This window comes from Phacochoerus africanus, chromosome 8 (genome assembly GCF_016906955.1).
Source record: "Phacochoerus africanus isolate WHEZ1 chromosome 8, ROS_Pafr_v1, whole genome shotgun sequence".
NCBI classification, from domain to species: Eukaryota; Metazoa; Chordata; class Mammalia; order Artiodactyla; family Suidae; genus Phacochoerus; species Phacochoerus africanus.
Genome location: NC_062551.1, coordinates 42,698,159 through 42,716,428, shown reverse-complemented (window position 1 = coordinate 42,716,428; position 18,270 = coordinate 42,698,159). Strand labels below are relative to the sequence as shown.

Here is an 18,270-nt window from a genome sequence, read left to right as displayed (position 1 = left end):
GCTGTTATCATACTGATTACAGCTGCAGTAAGGTAAAATCTGGTAGCACGGGTGCTCCCACGTCAGACTCATCTGTTTAGCATCCCAGATGCACTTAGAGCCACTGTGCCCAGCTCCAAAAGTCCTGCTTTGCATTTTGAGTGCCTGGAATGTGGACACTCGTTTGTGGAGCACTGATGGAATTTTCAAAATTCAGAGCATCGTCTTGAGTCTAAGCCTCCCCTCCATCTAGCAGTTTCTTTCCATCCAGTTTCACTGATTTGTTCTGGGAATCAATACCATGTTTATGTCTTTTCAAAGTTTAAATATGTAGCTTTAAAAAACAGGTCTGTTTGGCCTTTGTATCTCTGACTTCTGATGTTACTGTATTGTACTCAGAGCACGTGATCTTTGTGATCTTACTTCTTTGGGAGTTTTAAGACTTCCCTTGTGGCTTACTGACGTTTTTATAAATGCCTCTCATGGTCTGGAAAATAGCATTTTCTATTAACTCCTAGCTTTTTATGTTATCATTAAGCTTGTACCTTGACTGTTCAAATCTTATGCTCTCATAGCGGATTTGTCAGATTTTTGCCTCCTACATTTCAAAGGCTCCTGTTTTTAAAAAATTGTCATTGAGGTATAGTTGATTTACAATATTCTGTAAGTTTCAGGCACACAACATAGTGATTCACAATTTTTAAGAGCTATACGCCATTTATAGTTATTATAAAATACTGCCTGTATTCCCTGTGCTGTATAATATATCCTTGTAGTTTATGTTATATATAGTTTGAGCCTCTTAATTGCCCTGTGCCTATGTTGCCCCTCCCCCTCCCCTCTCCCACTGGTAGCCTCTAGTTTGTTCTCTATATTTGTCTTTTTCTTTTTTGTTATATTCACTAGTTTACTTTTAGATTCCACATGTAACAAGGTACAGTATCTGTCTTCCTCTATATGACTTATTTCACTAAGCATAATACCTACCTTCCATGTACATCCATGTTGTGGCAAATACTAAAATTTCACTTTTTTATGGCTGAATAGTATTCCATTGTGTGTGTGTATACAACGCACCTTCTTTATCCATTCATCTATTGATGGACACTTAGGTTGCTTCCATATCTTGGCTACTGTAAATCATGCTGCTATGAACACTGAGGTGCATGTATCTTTTCTTTTTTGCTTTTCAGGGCCACACCCAAGGCATACGGAGGTTCCCAGGCTAGGGGTCCAATTGGAGCTGTAGCTGCCAGCCTATGCCACAGCCACAGCAACGCCAGATCCTTAACCCACTGCCACTGATCGAGGCCAGGGATCAAACCCGCAACCTCATGGTTCCTAGTTGGATTCGTTTCCACTGCACCATGACAGGTACTCCATGTATCTTTTCAATTCAAATGTTTTTGTTTTCTTTAGATATATAAAGAATCATACGGATCATATGGTGGTTCTATTTTTAATTTTCTGAGGAACCTTCATAATGTTTTCATAGTGGCTGCACCAATTTACATTCCCACCAATAGTGTTCAAGGGTTCTCTTTTCTCACATCCTTGCCAACATTTATTTGTGGCTTTTTGATGAGAACCATTCTCACAGGTGTGAGGTGATATCTCATTGTGGTTTTGATTTGCATTTCCTTGATTAGAGATGTTGAGCCACTTTCCCTATGCCTGTTAGCCATTCGCATGTCTTTTTTGGAAAAATATCTGTTCAGTTCTTCTGCTGATTTTTTTTTTTTTTTGTCTTTTTGCCTTTTCTAGGGCTGCTTCCCATGGCATATGGAGGTTCCCAGGCTAGGGGTCTAATCGGAGCTGTAGATGCTGGCCTACGCCAGAGCCACAGCAATACAGGATCCGAGCCCCGTCTGTGACCTACACCACAGCTCATGGCAATGCCAGATCCTTAACCCACTGAGCAAGGCCAGGGGTTGAACCCGCAACCTCATGGTTCCTAGTCGGATTCGTTAACCACTGCACCACAACGGGAACTCCTTCTGCTGATTTTTTAATCAGAATTTTTTTTTTAATGTTGAGTTGTATGAGCTATTTGTATAGTTTGGATATTAACCCCTTATTGGGGGGGTCATATCATTTGTAAATATTTTCTCCCATTTCAATGGGTTGTCTCTTTGTCAGTGGTTTTCTTTGCTGTGCAAAAGCTTTTACACATAATTAGATTCTTTTTTTTTTTTTTTTTGGCTTTTGTTTCCTTTGCCTGAGGAGATCCAAAAGAATATTGTTGGGATTTATGTCAGAGTGTTCTATGTTTTCTGCTAGGAGCTTCATGGTTTCTGGTCTTATGTCTTCAATCCATTTTGAGTTTATTTTTTGTACATGGTATGTCCCAATTTCATTCTTTTGCATGTAGCTGTCCAGTTTTCTCAGCACCATTTATTGAAGATACTAACTTTTCTCCATTGTATATTCTTACTTCCTTTGTTGTAGATTGATCATAAGTATGTGGATGTATTTCTGGACTCTCTTTTCTGTTCCACTGATCTATATGCCTGTTTTTGTTCCGATACCATAGTATTTTGATGACTGTAGCTTTGCAGTATAGTCTGAGGTCAGGGAGTGTGATACCTCCAGCTCTGTTCTTTTTCTTTTTTTTTTTTTTGTCTTTTTGCCTTTTCTAGGGCCACTCCCGTGGCATATGGAGGTTCCCAGGCTAGGGGTCTAATTGGAGCTATAGCCGCTGGCCTACACCACAGCTGCAGCAACTCAGGACCCGAGCCGCATCTGTGACCTACACCACAGCTCACAGCAATGCCGGATCCTTAACCCACTGAGCAAGGCCAAGGACCAAACCCACAACCTCATGGTTCCTAGTCGGATTTGTTAACCACTGTGCCATGATAGGAACTCCTTTAATATGGAACACTTCACTAATTTGCATGTCATCCTAGCATAGGGGCCATGCTAATCTTCTCTGTATCATTCCAATTTTTTTTTTTTAAGTATATGTGCTGCCAAAGTGAGCACTCCAGCTCTGTTCTTCTTTCTCAAGATTGTTTTGTATTTCCATACAAATTTTAAAATTCTAGGCATTCCTGCTGTGGCACAATGGGTTAATGATCTGGCTTATCTCTGTAGGGTTGTTGGTTCAATCCCTGGCTGGCACAGTGAGTTAAGGAGCTAAGCATTGCTGCAATGGTGGCATAGGTTGCAGATATGGCTCAGATTCAATTCCTGGCCTGGGAACTTCCAAATGCCGTGGGTGTGGCCAAAAAAAGGAAATATTTTTTTATTTTTATTTTTTGCTTTTTAGGGCTTCACCCCACAGCATATGGGGGTTCCCAGGCTAAGGGTCAAATTGGAGCTACAGCTGCTGGCCTACGCCACAGCCACAGCAACGCCAGATCCAAGCTGTGTCTGTGACCTACACCACAGCTCATGGCAACACTGGATCCTTAACCCACTTAGTGAGGCCAGGGATAGAACCTGCAACCTCATGGTTCCTAGTCAGATTTGTTTCTGCTGCGCCACCACAGGAACACCAGAAAAAAAATGACTTATTCTAGTCCTGTGAAAAACGTCCTTGGTATTTTGATAGGGATTGCATTGACTCTGTAGATTGCCTTGCGTAGTATGCTCATTTTAAAAATATTGATTCTTTCCATCCATGAACACTGGTTTGTTTTTTCATCTGTTCATGTCATCTTCAATTCTCTCATCTATGTCTTACAGTTTTCTGGGTACAAGTCTGTTACCTCCTTGGGTAAAGGGCACTCCTAGGTATTTTTTATTAATGTGATTGTAAATTGTTTCCTTAATTTTTCTGATAATTTTTTGTTAATGTATAGAAATGCAACAGATTTCTGTATGTCTTACAACTTACCAAATTCATTGACGAGCTCTAGTAGCTTTTTTTGTAGTGTATTTATGATTTTCTAGTATAGTATCCTGTTGACAGTTTTACTTCTATAGAAATTTCAAAGCCCCCCCACCCCCCGCCACTTTTTTGGCTGCACCCATGGCATGTGGAAACTCTTGGGCCAGGAATTGAACCTGCATCACAGCAATGACCTGAGCCACTGCAGTGACAATGCTGGATCTTTAGCTTTTGACCACTGAGTATGACGTTAGCTGGGGACTGATCATATATGGCCTTTATTATGTTGAAGTATGCTCCCTCTATTCTCACTCACCATCTGGAGAGTTTTTATCATAAGTGGATGTTGAATTTTGTCAAAAACTCTCCATTTATTGAGATGATCATACATATGGTTTTTATTCTTCAGTCTGTTAACGTGATGTATCACATTGGTAAGTAGATACTGAACCATCCTTGCATCCCTGTGGTAAATCCACTTTATCATGGTATATGATCTTAATGTATTATTGGACTCACTTTGCCAATATTTTGTTGACTTTTGCATCTATGTTCATTAATGATATTGGCCTATAATTTTCTTTATCGTGTGTGGTAGCTCTGATTTTGGTATCAGGGTGAGGCTGGCTTCGCAGAATGAGTTTGGAAGCATTCCCCTGCAATTTTTTTGGAATAGTTTAAGAAGGATAATTGTAGACTCTTCTCTAAATGGTAGACTTCACCTGTGAAGCTAACTGCTCCTGGATTTTTGTTTTAAATTTTATTTTTAAATTTATTTTTTATTGTTGTGAGTTTTTAAATTACTGATTCATTACTGGTAGTTTGTATATTCATATTTTCTATTTCTTCTTGGTTCAGTTTTGAGAGATGTACATTTCTAGGAATTTGCCTCTACTAGGTTGTCCATTTCATTGGCATATAGTTGTTCAGAGTTGTTCATGATCCTTGTATTTCTGTGGTATAAGTTGTAGCTTTTCATTTCTCAATTCTAATTATATTGCTTTGGGCCCTCATTTCTCCTTAATGAGTCTGACTACAGGCTTATTGATTTTATCTTTTCAAAGAATTTAATTGATCTTTTTTTTTGTTTTGGGTTTAGTCTCTGTTTCATTTATTTCTGCTCTAATTTTTATTCTTTCCTTCTACTAACTTCGGATTTTGTTTTTTTCTAAGCCCTTTAGGTGTAAAGTTGTTTCCTGAGATAAGCTGTGTCACTATATATTTCTTAGAACTGCTTTTGCTACATCCCATAAATTATTTTTTGTCTTTTTAGGGCCACACCTGTGGCATATGGAAGTTCCCAGGCTAGGCATCAAACTGGAACTGGGCTAAACTACAGCCACAGCAATGCCAGATCTGAGCCACGCCTGTGACCTACACCACAGCTCACAGCAGTGCTGGATCCTAATGCAATGAGCGAGGCCAGGGATTGCATCCTCATGGATATTAGATTTGTTTCCACTGAGCCACAATGGGAACTCACCATCTCATAAATTTTACCTAATTGTGTTTTCATTTTCATTTGTCTCCAGATATTTTTAAATTTCCTTTGATTTCTTCAGTGATCTTTGGTTGTTTAGTACCATCTTGTTTAGTCTCCACATTTTTGGGTTTTTTGAAGTTTTTCTCCTATAATTGATTTATCTCACAGCATTGTAGTCAGAAAAAGTGCTTGTTGTGATTTCAATATTCTTAAACTTACCAGGGCTTGGTTTGTGGCCCAGAATGTGATCTATTCTGGAAAATGTTCCACGTGCACTTAAAAAGAATGTGTCTTCTGTTGCTTCTGGATGAAATGATATATATATATATATATATATATATGTTAAATACATCTGGTCTCATGTATCATTAAAGGCCATTCTTATTGATTTTCTGTCTGGGAATTCCCATCGTGGCACAGTGATTAATAAATCCAACTAGGAACCATGAGGTTGCAGGTTCGATCCCTGGCCTTGCTCAGTGGGTTAAGGATCCGGTGTTGCCATGAGTTGTGGTCACAGATGCAGCTCGGATCCCGTGTTGCTGTGGCTCTGGCGTAGGCTGATGGCTATAACTCTGATTAGACCCCTAGCCTGGGAACCTCCATATGCCGTGTAAAGCTGCCCTAGAAAAGGCAAAAAGACAAAAAAAAAAAAAAGATTTTCTGTCTGGATGATCTGTCCATTAATGTTGTTGTTAAAGTCCCCTATTACTATTGTGTTACTGTTTAATCCCCCCATGTCTGTTAAATATGCTTTATATATTTGTTTTATGTATTTAGGTCCAATGTTGAGTGCATATACATTTACAATTGTTAACCTTTTCTTGGACTAATCCCTTGATCATTATGTAATGTCCTTGTCTCTCACAACAGTCTTTATTTTAGTCTATTTTTTTTTTGTCTTTTGTCTTTTTTGTTGTTGTTGTTGTTGTTGCTATTTCTTGGGCCGCTCCCACGGCATGTGGAGGTTCCCAGGCTAGGGGTTGAATCAGAACTGTAGCCACCGGCCTACGCCAGAGCCACAGCAACGCGGGATCCGAGCCGTGTCTGCAACCTACACCACAGCTCACGGCAACGCCGGATCGTTAACCCACTGAGCAAGGGCAGGGACCGAACCCGCAACCTCATGGTTCCTAGTCGGATTTGTTAACCACTGCGCCACGACGGGAACTCCTATTTTAGTCTATTTTAGTCTATTTTAGCTAATATAAGTATTACTTGCAGGATTTCTTTTTTATTGTTTTTTTGTCCTTTTTAGGGCTGCACCCGTGGCATAGGAGGTTCCCAGGCTAAGGGTCTAATTGGAGCTGCAGCTGCTGGCCTACATCACAGCCACAGCAATGCCAGATCTGAGCTGTGTCTGTGACCTACACCACAGCTCACGGCAATGCCAGACCCTTAACTGAAGCCAGGGATCAAACCTGCAACCTCATGGTTCCTAGTCGGATTTGTTTCTGCTGCATCATGATGGGAACTCCCAGGATTTCTTTTGATTTCCATTTGCATGAATATCTTTTTCCATCCTTTCACTTTCACTTTGTGTATGTCTTTAGATTTGAAGTGAGTCTCTTGTAGAGATATAATACAAGAGACTCATTTCAAATCTAAAGATCTAATATGTGTATATATATATATATTAGTATTTGTGTCCATTCAGTCACTTTTGATTAGAGCATTTAGTTCATTTAATTATTTAAATGTATTTCTTATTGTCATTTTGTTATTTGTTTTGATTTGTAGGTCGTCTTTTGTTCTCATGGTTTATGACTAGTTTTATGTTTACATTTTCTTTTTTGTGTATCTATTATAGATTTTTGGCTTGTAGTTATATGAGGTTTATAATGTAGCAATCTATATGCATATTATTGTTTTACGTTGATCTCTTAATTTCAAATGCATTTTAACAACCTTGCATTTTTACTCTCCTCCCCTCACAATTACTATTTTGACCTGTTTTTCAGCTAATTATTTTGTGTATTCCTTAACTGCTTATTGTGGCTAGAGATGGTTTTACTACTTTGTCTTTTAACCTTCCTACTAGCTTTACATGTGGTTGATTTTCTGCCTTTACTGTGTATTTGCAAATGCTCCTGGATGTTTTTGCTTTTGTTTTTAATCCTTTGTGGGCTTATTCCGTTTTTCAGGAACTCTCGCTCTTTATGCCTTAAATTCTATTTTGTCTGATAATGATATTGCTAAATCATGTCTTTCAGGATGCTACTTTTGGCAACGTGTTCCATAACTTTTATCTTCTACTTCTCAGTGTCATGCGCTCTGGCTTTTGTCTTTTTTAATCTTTTATTTTTAGGGCTGCATCTGCGGCATATGGAGGTACCCAGGCTAGGGGTCTAATCGGAGCTATAGCTACCGGCTTACACCACAGCCACAGCAACACCAGATCTGAGCCACGTCTGTGACCTACACCACAGCTTACGGCACCGCCGGATCCTTAAACCCACTGAGCAAGGCCAGGGATCAAACCCGAAATCTCATGGTTCCTAGTCAGATTTGCTTCCCTTGTGCCACAACGGGAACTCTTTTTTTTTTTTTTTTTGGCTCTTTCAATAAACCCAACCCAGGAGTCTCCAGCTGAGCAAGGGGAATCTGATCACATTTGATGTGATTACTGCTACAGCTAATTTCTAACATATTCTTTTGTGTTTTCTTGGCTTTAAAAATCTTATCCTGACTTACCAACTCTTGGATTTCCTTTATTCATTTTTTTATTTCTGATGTGGATGGAAGTTATATTTCTATTCTTTTAGCAACTACCTTTAAAATTTAATATGAATACCTAGTAGAATTTATCAGCATCTCAGTTTTCTTCCCTTTCTTGCAAGGGCTCTCACTTTCATATTATCTAGTATATCAACTACACCTTGCTTACAAACCCAACCAACCCTCCAAAAAAAGTCCATCTTAACAGAAAAAATTCAATACTTACATAAATATTAAACATGATTTACTGCTGTTTCCTTAACAGTGCTTCTCCAATCAGTTCCTTAGTTCAGTGTCCTCTTTTGTTGGAGTAGACTTTTTAATAGTTTCCAATGAGGACTGAAGAACAGTGTCTTGTAGTTATTGTTTCTCTAAAAATACATTTTGCCAGTTGTCTTGAATGATAGTTTACCTATGCAGAATTTTAATATGAAAATCAATTTTCCTCTTCCCTTTCAAAGTGTTATCATGAGATGGCTACTATTCTAATTGCCTTAATTTTATAGTTAATCTTTCAAATTCAGTAGCTTACCTTTTTTTTCCCTCCCACTATACTGTTTGTCTGGGTGTGTTTTTTTTCTAGAACTAGGTTCAATTTGAAGGCTCAGTGCTTCATGGTGTAAATGCTCTCTGCTCTTCTTTGAATTTATCTTATCCCATTCAATATATTTGAGCATCTGTTTCTTCTCTTGATTTCATGTCTACATTTTTTTTTCATCTTTTTGCCTTTTCTAGGGCTGCTCCTGCGGCATATGGAGGTTCCCAGGCTAGGGGTCGAATCAGAGCTGTGGCCACCGGCCTACGCCAGAGCCACAGCAACACGGGATCCGAGCCGAGTCTGCAACCTATACCACAGCTCATGGCAACGCCGGATCTTTAACCCACTGAGCAAGGCCAGGGACCAAACCCGCAACCTCATAGTTCCTAGTCAGATTCGTTAACCACTGAGCCACGATGGGAACTCCTTTTTAAACCATTTTGAACAGCACCTTTTAGCTGCTTGAATAATCAATAGTTTTTGCGGGGAGGTTATGGTGGAGCTAGGCGACTTGTTTGCATCCACTGACTCACCCTTAATTTTTCTGATTTTTTTAATACAGAATTTGGATTTAGGACGTGCAAGACACGTCTTGTTGTTGGCGTCAGTCAGGTGACTGACTTCCGTATTGTTGCCTTTTCAGACTTGTTTACGTGGCAGGCCGGGAAGGCCACATGCTCAAGGTGCTCTCCTACATCAGCGTCAAGCGCCTCACTCCAGCCCCTGCCATCATCTTTCACGTAAGTGTGAATTCCACCAGGAAAACACCCCCTCGAGGCAAAGGGTCCCTCGGTTTGTATGATGAAGTACCTTAAATCTGATCACTAAGCTCAGTGATTTTCAAATGACCCAGCTTCTCCCAGTCCTCAGGTATATATGTAGGTATATTTAAAAGTTGGGAATAACCCAGAATTCCTGCTGTGGTACAGTGAGTTAAGAATCCAACTGCAGGAGTTCCCATCATGGCGGGGTGGTTAACGAATCCAACTAGGAGCCATGAGTTTGGGGTTTGATCCCTAGCTTTGCTCAGTGGGTTAAGGATCTGGCGTTGCCGTGAGCTGTGGTGTAGGTGACAGACTCAGCTTGGATTCCCGCGTTGCTGTGGCTCTGGCGTAGGCCGGTGGCTACAGCTCCGATTAGACCCCTAGCCTGGGAACCTCCCTATGCCGTGGGAGCGGCCCAAGAAATGGCAAAAAGACAAAAAGACAAAAAAAAAAAGAATCCAACTGCAGTGGTTTGGGTTGCTGAAGAGGCATGGGTTCAACCCCTGGTGGGTTAAAGGATCCAGCATTATTGCAGCTGTGCAGCTACAGCTTGGATTCAATCCCTGGCCCAAGAATTTCCATATGCTGGGGAAGCAGCCATAAAAATTCAAAACAAGTCATTACCCACCTTTTGCTCTTTGTTTTGAATTTATCCATGGAATGTCTCTCTGTATCTTCTGAGCTTGTACCCTCTATACTTCCTACATGCACATTTGTACATTCTGGGGTCCCTAAAAACAAACCATACAAAAGCCTACTAGCTTGTGGGGGAGGAGACTAAGGCATTCTATGAATTGGCTACCGACGACAGTTACTCACTGTGGTCTAGTAATGCAGAAGTCTTGAGATCCTTATGAAGTCAAGGCCCTTTGATATCTTCTGATTGGAGCTTCTCCGTGGGGGAGATTCCCTGGTTGCATATGCATCTGTCTTGGGCACCTGTGGAGCATCCACAGCGTAGCCTCAGGGCCAGACTCCTTCTTTCACCCCAGCGGAGGGTTCCTATTCTGTTAACCTACTCCCTCTGAGGATGAGGAAAGAGGCCCAGAATTATGGGGCCTTTGGAATTGCAAGTCTAGGGCGGTGCAGCTAATGCAGTCAACAGCAGACCTAGACAGCCGAGTTTTATCGTGTAGGGGTCTTTTGCCCATGATGAAAACTCTGGAAGGAAAATTTAAAATTAGGTTGATGGTGCAAAATACATACACATTTTGTTTTCCCCCTGCTTAAAACCACTTCAAAGAGCCACAAAATTTCCAAGTCCTTTCTGTTGCACCTCAAAGAGAAGACCTGTCATGGGCACAGTCGGGTTTTACCCTGAATGTAATGGGATACTTAGGAGGTTTCTTTCTCTCCAACGTATTTATTATCCACAGGAAAAAACTGCTTCTTCCATCGTTTGTGAAGAGATAAGGATGATGGTTTCATGTATTAATGACCTAAGAATTCCTTCTTTCTTCTAGGGTATCATAGCAACCATTTATATCATCCCTGGTGACATAAACTCACTAGTCAATTACTTCAGTTTTGCTGCATGGCTGTTTTATGGCCTAACGATCTCTGGACTAGTTGTTATGAGGTTTACAAGGAAAGAACTGAAGAGGCCTATCAAGGTAGGTTGAGTTCCCCAAATGTCACAAGTGGCTTTGATTTCTTGAAATGAATTAGGCAGAGGTAACTATTTTAAATTCTAGGAGCATGCTTTCTATTTTCAACCATTTTCCCTTTAAATACATTTTAATTTTTTAAATTATATTTGATTTACAATGTTCTGTCAAATTGTGCTGTGCAACAAAGTGACCCAATCATACATATTCTTTTTCTCCCATTATCCTCCACCATGTTCCAGCACAAGTGATTTGATATAGTTCCCTGTGCTATATATATAGCAGGATTTCATTGCTTATCCACTCCAAATGCAACAGTTTGCATCTACTAACCTCAAACTCCCTGTCCATCCCACTCCCTCCCCCCTCCCCCTTGGCAGCCACAAATCTGTTCTCTATGTCTATGAGTCTATCTGTAGATAGGTTCATTTGTGCCATATATTAGATTCCAGATATAAGTGACATCATATGGTATTTTCTTTTTGACTTACTTAGTATGAGAATCTTTAGTTCCATCCATGTTGCTGCAAATGGCATTATTTTATTCTTATGACTGAGTAGTATTCCATTGTGTATATGTACATCTTCTTAATCCATTCCTCTGTTGATGGACTTGTAGGTTGCTTCCATGTCTTGGCTACTGTGAATAGCACTGCAGTGAACATAATGATGCATGCATCTTTTTAAATGAAAGTTTGGTCTGGATGTTTGCCCAGGAGTGGGATTGCTGGGTCATGTGATAGTTCTATATTTAGTTTTCTGAGGCACCGCCATACTCTTTTCCACAGTGGTTGTACCAATTTACATTCCCACCAACAGTGAAGAAGGTTCCCTTTTCTCCACACCCTCTGCCGCATTTGTTATTTGTTGACTTGTTAATGATGGCCATTCTGACTGGTGTGAGGTGGTATCTCATTGTAGTTGTGATTTGCATTTCTCTAATAATTAATGATGTAGAGCATTTTTTCATGTGCCTTGTTGGCCATCTGTATATCTTCTTTGGAGAAATGTCAGTTCAGGTCTTCTGCCCATTTTTCAATGGGGTTGATTAGTTGTTTTAATATTTTAGAGATTAAGCCCTTGTCATTTGCATGGTTTGAAATTATTTTCTCCCATTCTGTAGATCTTTTTTTTTTTTTTAATGGTTTCCTTTGCTGTTCAAAAGCTTTTAAGTTTGATTAGGTCCCATCGGTTTATTTTTGCTTTTATTTCTGTTTCCTTGGGAAACTGACCTAAGACCACATTTGTATGGCTGAGATAAGAGAATGTTTTGCTTATGTTCCCTGCTAGGAGTTTTATCATGTCTTATGTTTAAGTCTTTAAGTCATTTTAAGTTTATTTCTGTGCATGGTGCAAGAGTGTGTTCTAGTTTCAGTGATTTACATGCAGCTGTCCAGTTTTCCCAGCACCACTTGAAGAGACTCTTTTTTTCCCTATTTTATAGTCCCAGGAGTATGGGACACTTTTTTTACATCTTTCCATTTCTTTGAATCCTCTTTAGAATTTCCTTGATTAATGTTTTATAGTTCTCAGCATGTAAGTCTTTCACCTCCTTGGTCAGGTTTAATGCTAGTTATTTTTTTGTGATTTTAAAAAGTACTGCATTTTCATATTCCTTTTCTAATATTAGTATACAGAAATGCAACCAGTTTGTGAATATTAATCTTGTATCCTGCGACTTTGCTGAATTCATTGATGAGTTTGAGTAGTTTTTGTGTGGAGTCCTTAGGGTACCATGTCATCTGCATAGAGTGACAATTTTACCTCATCTCTTCCAATTTGGATACCTTTTATTTCTTTTGTCTGATTGCTGTGGCTAGGACTTCCAACACCATGCTGAATAAAAGTGGTAAGAGTGGGCATCCTTGTCTTGTTTCAGATTTTAGAGGGAAGGCTTTCAGTTTTTCTCCACTGAGTATTATATTGGCTGTGGGTTTGTCATAAATGGCTTTATGTTAAGGTATGTTCCCCCTATACTCACATTGGTAAGAGTTTTTATCATGAATGGATATTGGATTTTGTCAAATGCTTTTTCTGCATCCACTGAGATGATCATGTGGTTTTTTACTTTTCTTTTGTTAATGAGGCGTATGATGTTGATTTGCTTATGTTGAATTGAATATCATATTTTAGACTAGAATTTCATTTCATATCCTAGTTTATGATCCAGTCAGCCCTTTTTTTTTTTTTTGTCTTTTTGCCTTTTCTAGGGCCACTCCCGCAGCATATGGAGGTTCCCAGGCTAGGGGTCTAATCAGAGCTGTAGCCACCAGCCTACACCAGAGCCACAGCAACGCAGGATCCAAGCCGCGTCTGTGACCTACACCACAGCTCACGGCAATGCTGGATCCTCAACCCACTGAGCAAGGCCAGGGATCAAACCCACAACCTCATGGTTCCTAGTCGGATTCATTAACCACTGTGCCAATGACAGGAACTCCTCTCTCACTATTAAAGTTATCAAGACTATCTGTGACCTATTTCTAACCAAAGTGAGATATCCAGTTCTGACAGTTCCAGGATCTCTTGTGTGTATACTTTTTGTAGACTGATGGGGACTTCTGATTCTGGCCCAGAGCCATTCCTGTACATGCAACCACTAGCAGCCCACATTTGCCATCTGTTTTGGGCTCTTTCATACCTCTCTCCATGGCTGGTGTGGTCCATATACCAATGAGAAAGAAGAACGTATTTCATTTTGCTTATGTTAGGGGCTTAAAAAAAAAAGGTATGCCATTTAGCCTATTTTTCTTTTTTGGCTGCCTTGCAGCAATATGGAGTTCCCAGGCCAGGGATCAAACCTGTGTCTCAGTGTTCCAGAGACACTGCCAATCCCACTGCGCCACAGTGGGAACTTCTATGCTATTTTGCCTATGATAACAAATGCAGATTAAGAAAAAGGGGAGCAACAGGGCTTCAGTAACTAGAACAAGAATCAAGATAATGTCTTTAGCTTTAGAATTATGTTTCCTAAGTTTGGGTAAAAGTCTTTCTGGCACTCTCCAGAAAGACTATCTCCAAGTCGCCCACGTCAGTGGAGACATAGGGCAGACTACTGGAATTAAGCAGCTCCACCTCAATCAGGTCATCTACCAGGCAGAATCAGGATGGTATAGTGCAGATTTTTAATCTTCACAAAATCTCCCAAACAGAAATAAAAAGGATTTGAGAGGAAGTAATTAAGGAGACAGGGGAAAAAAGAGATTAACACATGTATAATTGGAGTCCTTAAAGAAGAAAATGAAAGTAACAATTCTTAAGAACTATTAAAAATGATTCAAGGAGTTCCCTTTGTGGCTTAGCGGGTTATGATCAGTATCCCATGAGGTGCGGGTTCAATCCTGGGCCTAGCTCAGTGGGTTAAGGATCTGGTGTATTGCCATGAGCTGTGGCATAGGTTGGCAGTTGTAGCTCCAATTCAACCCCTAGCCTGGGGACTTCTGTATGAGACAGGTGTGGCCCTAAACTGCAAATAAATAAATACAAATGATTCAAGAAACATTTCTTGAGGCAGAAGGGAAAGTGGAGGCAGGGAACACAAAAGGAGGGGGGACTGGAACCAACACACTAAAAGGCCTACAATATACCTGGGACATTGGGGCTAGAATGGGCAGCAAAGAAATAGATTCTGGTAAAACTATGGAGCTTTAAAAACGTGCTTTGGGTACTCCCTTTCCTCTCCTCCTCCTCTCCAATTTGCTTGTAAAGGAAAGAAAATAATATAGGCATCTGACTTCTCATCAGCAACCCCTCATGCCATAAGATCGTGGACAGCATATTTAGGATATTCAAGGAAAGAAAATGTAAGTCAGATATATTATATCTGGTCAAATGGACCTTGAAGAATAAAGTTACCAGTGAAAGAACTCAAGGCACATATTGCTACTTGAGACCTTCATTCCTAAGGAATCACTAGAGAATAAGCTTTAGACTCAAAAAGCCGTTGGCATAAGGTGAATATATGTAATTACAGAACTAAGACTAAATGATAGGAGATAATATTTACATACTATTTTGATATCTTTAAGGGCTGCCAATATAAGAGACACTGGAGAAGAGAGCATGTGAAAGCATGCCAGTTAAGGAAAGTATGTCAGGGAAACTGCCTTAGGATAACATTTCAAATTAGATGCTGGGGGAAAGGAGGAGGATGCCTAGCTTCTTGAATTACTGCTTATTATAGACAATCTAAAAAAGAGGAGATAAAGGTGTTGTACCTACGTTTGTAATGGTTATTCTCAGAACAGAAATACAGTGTTACAGATACCAAAAGATATATCCGAACACGCACACACACAAAGCTGTATCATAAAAGAGAACCTCTATATAAAGACTTGAATAGCAAAACAAATCAGAATATCTTCCTGATTGACATTTTCTCAGTAGAGTGCTTGTTGGTTTTTTCATTGTTGTTCCTTTTGGTTTTTGCTTATTAGTTTTTAAAATTCCCAATCTTTACAGATTCTACAAACCTCTCAATACTCTTATTTCTAGTTCGTAGGTTATATGGAAAAATGAGTAACTGCCCAAAATGAAATATAATATTTTTAATACAGGTGTGAGAAAAGTTTTGGGTTCTTTGGGTTTTGTTTTGTTTTTTCCCCCTCTTTAGGGCCCCGCCCTCAGCATATGGAGGTTCCCAGGCTAGGGGTCCAATAGGAGCTATAGCTGCCGGCCTACACCACAGCCACAGCAATGCCAGATCCAAGCCACATCTGCGACCTACACCACAACTCATGGCAACGCCAGATCCTTAACCCACTGAGCGAGGCCAGAGATCGAACCCACAACCTCATGGTTCCTAGTCGGATTCATTTCTGCTGTGCCAGGACGGGAACTCCAGGAAATCATTTTTAAAGCAATTTACTTCCAGGTAAAACACTGCATTTACTATCTTTTAGTTATATCTGAAAATTCTGGTTAGAAATGGCGGCTTCATTATGACACATAATAATTTTTCCCACTTAAGTAGGAAGTGGGCCCCCGGTGAGAGTCTTCCCACAGAACATAACTCTTTAAGGGCAGAAAACTGAAAGTAGAGGATGCTTTATATAGAAATATACAGCAATATGGAAACCAGAGTTACCAGTTGTATGAATTAACTGGCATATTCACTTTAAATGGGTCTAAATCAGCCACTAAAAGAAAAAAACTTTTAGGCAGGTTTACAAAGCCGTGAAAAATTAAGAGAACAGGCAAAGAAATGCCAAGCAAATGCCAGGCAAAGAAAACAGGGGTTGTTATCAGACAAGCACTCGGGTCCAATGCATTTGGCCCAAAACACAGGCAAAGACCATTTAGTAATGCTACAGGCTAAAATTCACAGTAAGGAAATAACAGTTGCGAAAACTTATTCACCAAACCACACAGTAATGACTTTTATGAGGATAAACTGTAGGAAATACAAAGAGAAATAAGCAACACACTAATAAGAGACTTTAAAACGAACAAAACAACCAAAAATGGGAAATAATCCCAAAGAACCACCACAAATGGGAAATAATCCAATCTAATAAGAGATTCTGAAACATCTTCCTCAGTCCAAGACAGACTCAGGCACATTACCAGTAAAAGTCACAGAAGATCTAAAAAAATGTAACAAGGTACATCTTAGAGAGTCATATCCACTTCTGAACCCTCAAAATAACAAACATACCTTTGCAAGAGCACATGGGACATGTCTGAACACAGACAATCTTTAATGCCACAAAGGAAAATCTTTAAAAAAAAAAATCTTGGAGTTCCCGTCGTGGCGCAGTGGTTAACGAATCCGACTAGGAACCATGAGGTGGCGGGTTCGGTCCCTGCCCTTGCTCAGTGGGTTAACAATCCGGCGTTGCCGTGAGCTGTGGTGTAGGTTGCAGACGCGGCTTGGATCCCGAGTTGCTGTGGCTCTGGCGTAGGCCGGTGGCTACAGCTCCGATTCAACCCCTAGCCTGGGAACCTCCATATGCCACGGGAGCAGCCCAAGAAATAGCAACAACAACAAAGACAAAAAAAAAAAAATCTTTATTAAAAAAAAATCAGGGGAGTTCCCGTCATGGCTCAGTGGTTAACGAATCCAACTAGGAACCATGAGGATGTGGGTTCGATCCCTGGCCTCGCTCAGTGGGTTAAGGATCCGGAGTTGCCATGAGCTGTGGTGTAGGTTGCGGACGCAGCTCGGATCCCGCGTTGCTGTGGCTCTGGTGTAGGCTGGTGGCTACAGCTCCGATTCAACCCCTAGCCTGGGAATCTCCATATGCCGCGGAAGCGGCCCGAGAAATGGCAAAAAAAACAGGAAAAAAAATAAAATCAAGAATGATACAGATCACATTCTGTCTACAGGAAATTAACTTTTAAAAACTAAACTTTTTGGTCCAAATAGGAAAGGGAAAGTATGCGAATTCCTAAAAATAACAATAATGAAAAACAAGACATACCTATAATCAGTGCTTTAAGGAAGTTCTACTACATTACTTGTATCAATAAAAATGAAAAATTAAATAGGCAACTCAAAAGGCAAGAGAAAGAACAACAGAAAAACCAAATGAATGTAGAAGGAATTGATAAATATAAAGAAAGAACTTAAGGTTCTTTCTGACTTTTAGAATTTGGCCATGAATTCTGGTTCTGCTGAAGTTGGTTTTAGTCAACTATGTATTTCCTAGAAAACTGTCCATTTCATCTAGGTCTTTGGATTTATCTGAATAAGAGTTGTAGAGAATTGTTTGATTTTAAAAAAGAAAACCTATGTTTTGGATTATTTCCCATGTTTGGTTGTTTCATTTGTTTTTTGCTTTTTAGGGCCACACCCATGGCATACGGAGGTTCCTAGGCTATAGGTCAAATCAGAGCTGCAGCTGCCAGCCTACACCACAGCCACAGCAACGCGGGATCTGAGCCACATCTGTGACCTACACCACAACTGATGGCAATGCCAGATCCTTAACCCACTGAGTGAGGCCAGGGATCCAACCCGCATCCTCATGGATACTAGTCGGGTTTGTAAGCTGCTCAGAGCCACAGTGTGAACCCCCCCCCCCCATTTTCCTTATGTGTATCTTTATGCTGCCCCGCACCTCTTTTTAAGGTAAGCTACAGCTTGTTTTATTGATGTTTCAAAGGGGTTTTATGGGCTATAACACTGATATCAAGCCTTGCAAAGATAGCACAAAAATGCGGAAGAGAGAGTATCACGGACCAATCTCACTTTTTGATATTGATATGAAAATCTTAACAAATAGAATCAAATTAGATTAAAAACACAGCATGACTAAATCAAGTCTATTCAAAGGTAGCTAAAGATTAGAATGAATTGGATTTAATTCATCATATTAATATACTTATGGTGAAAACCCCTATAG

General features: G+C 40.0%; 1 protein-coding gene and 1 non-coding gene across 2 annotated transcripts in view; one reads left to right on the top strand and one right to left on the bottom strand.

Annotated features, from left to right (window-relative positions):
- SLC7A9 (solute carrier family 7 member 9) overlaps positions 1 to 18,270 on the top strand; it is a 41,044-nt gene that overhangs the window by 11,108 nt on the left and 11,666 nt on the right. Inside the window, exons 10-11 of the mRNA XM_047792231.1 lie at positions 9,197 to 9,293; positions 10,781 to 10,930. Of these exons, the coding sequence (XP_047648187.1) occupies positions 9,197 to 9,293; positions 10,781 to 10,930 (247 nt within the window). The remainder of the gene's footprint in view (positions 1 to 9,196; positions 9,294 to 10,780; positions 10,931 to 18,270) is intronic.
- Positions 2,849 to 2,956, bottom strand: LOC125134729 (U6 spliceosomal RNA). Its single transcript, XR_007136741.1, has one exon. It is a non-coding gene; the product is annotated as a U6 spliceosomal RNA (small nuclear RNA).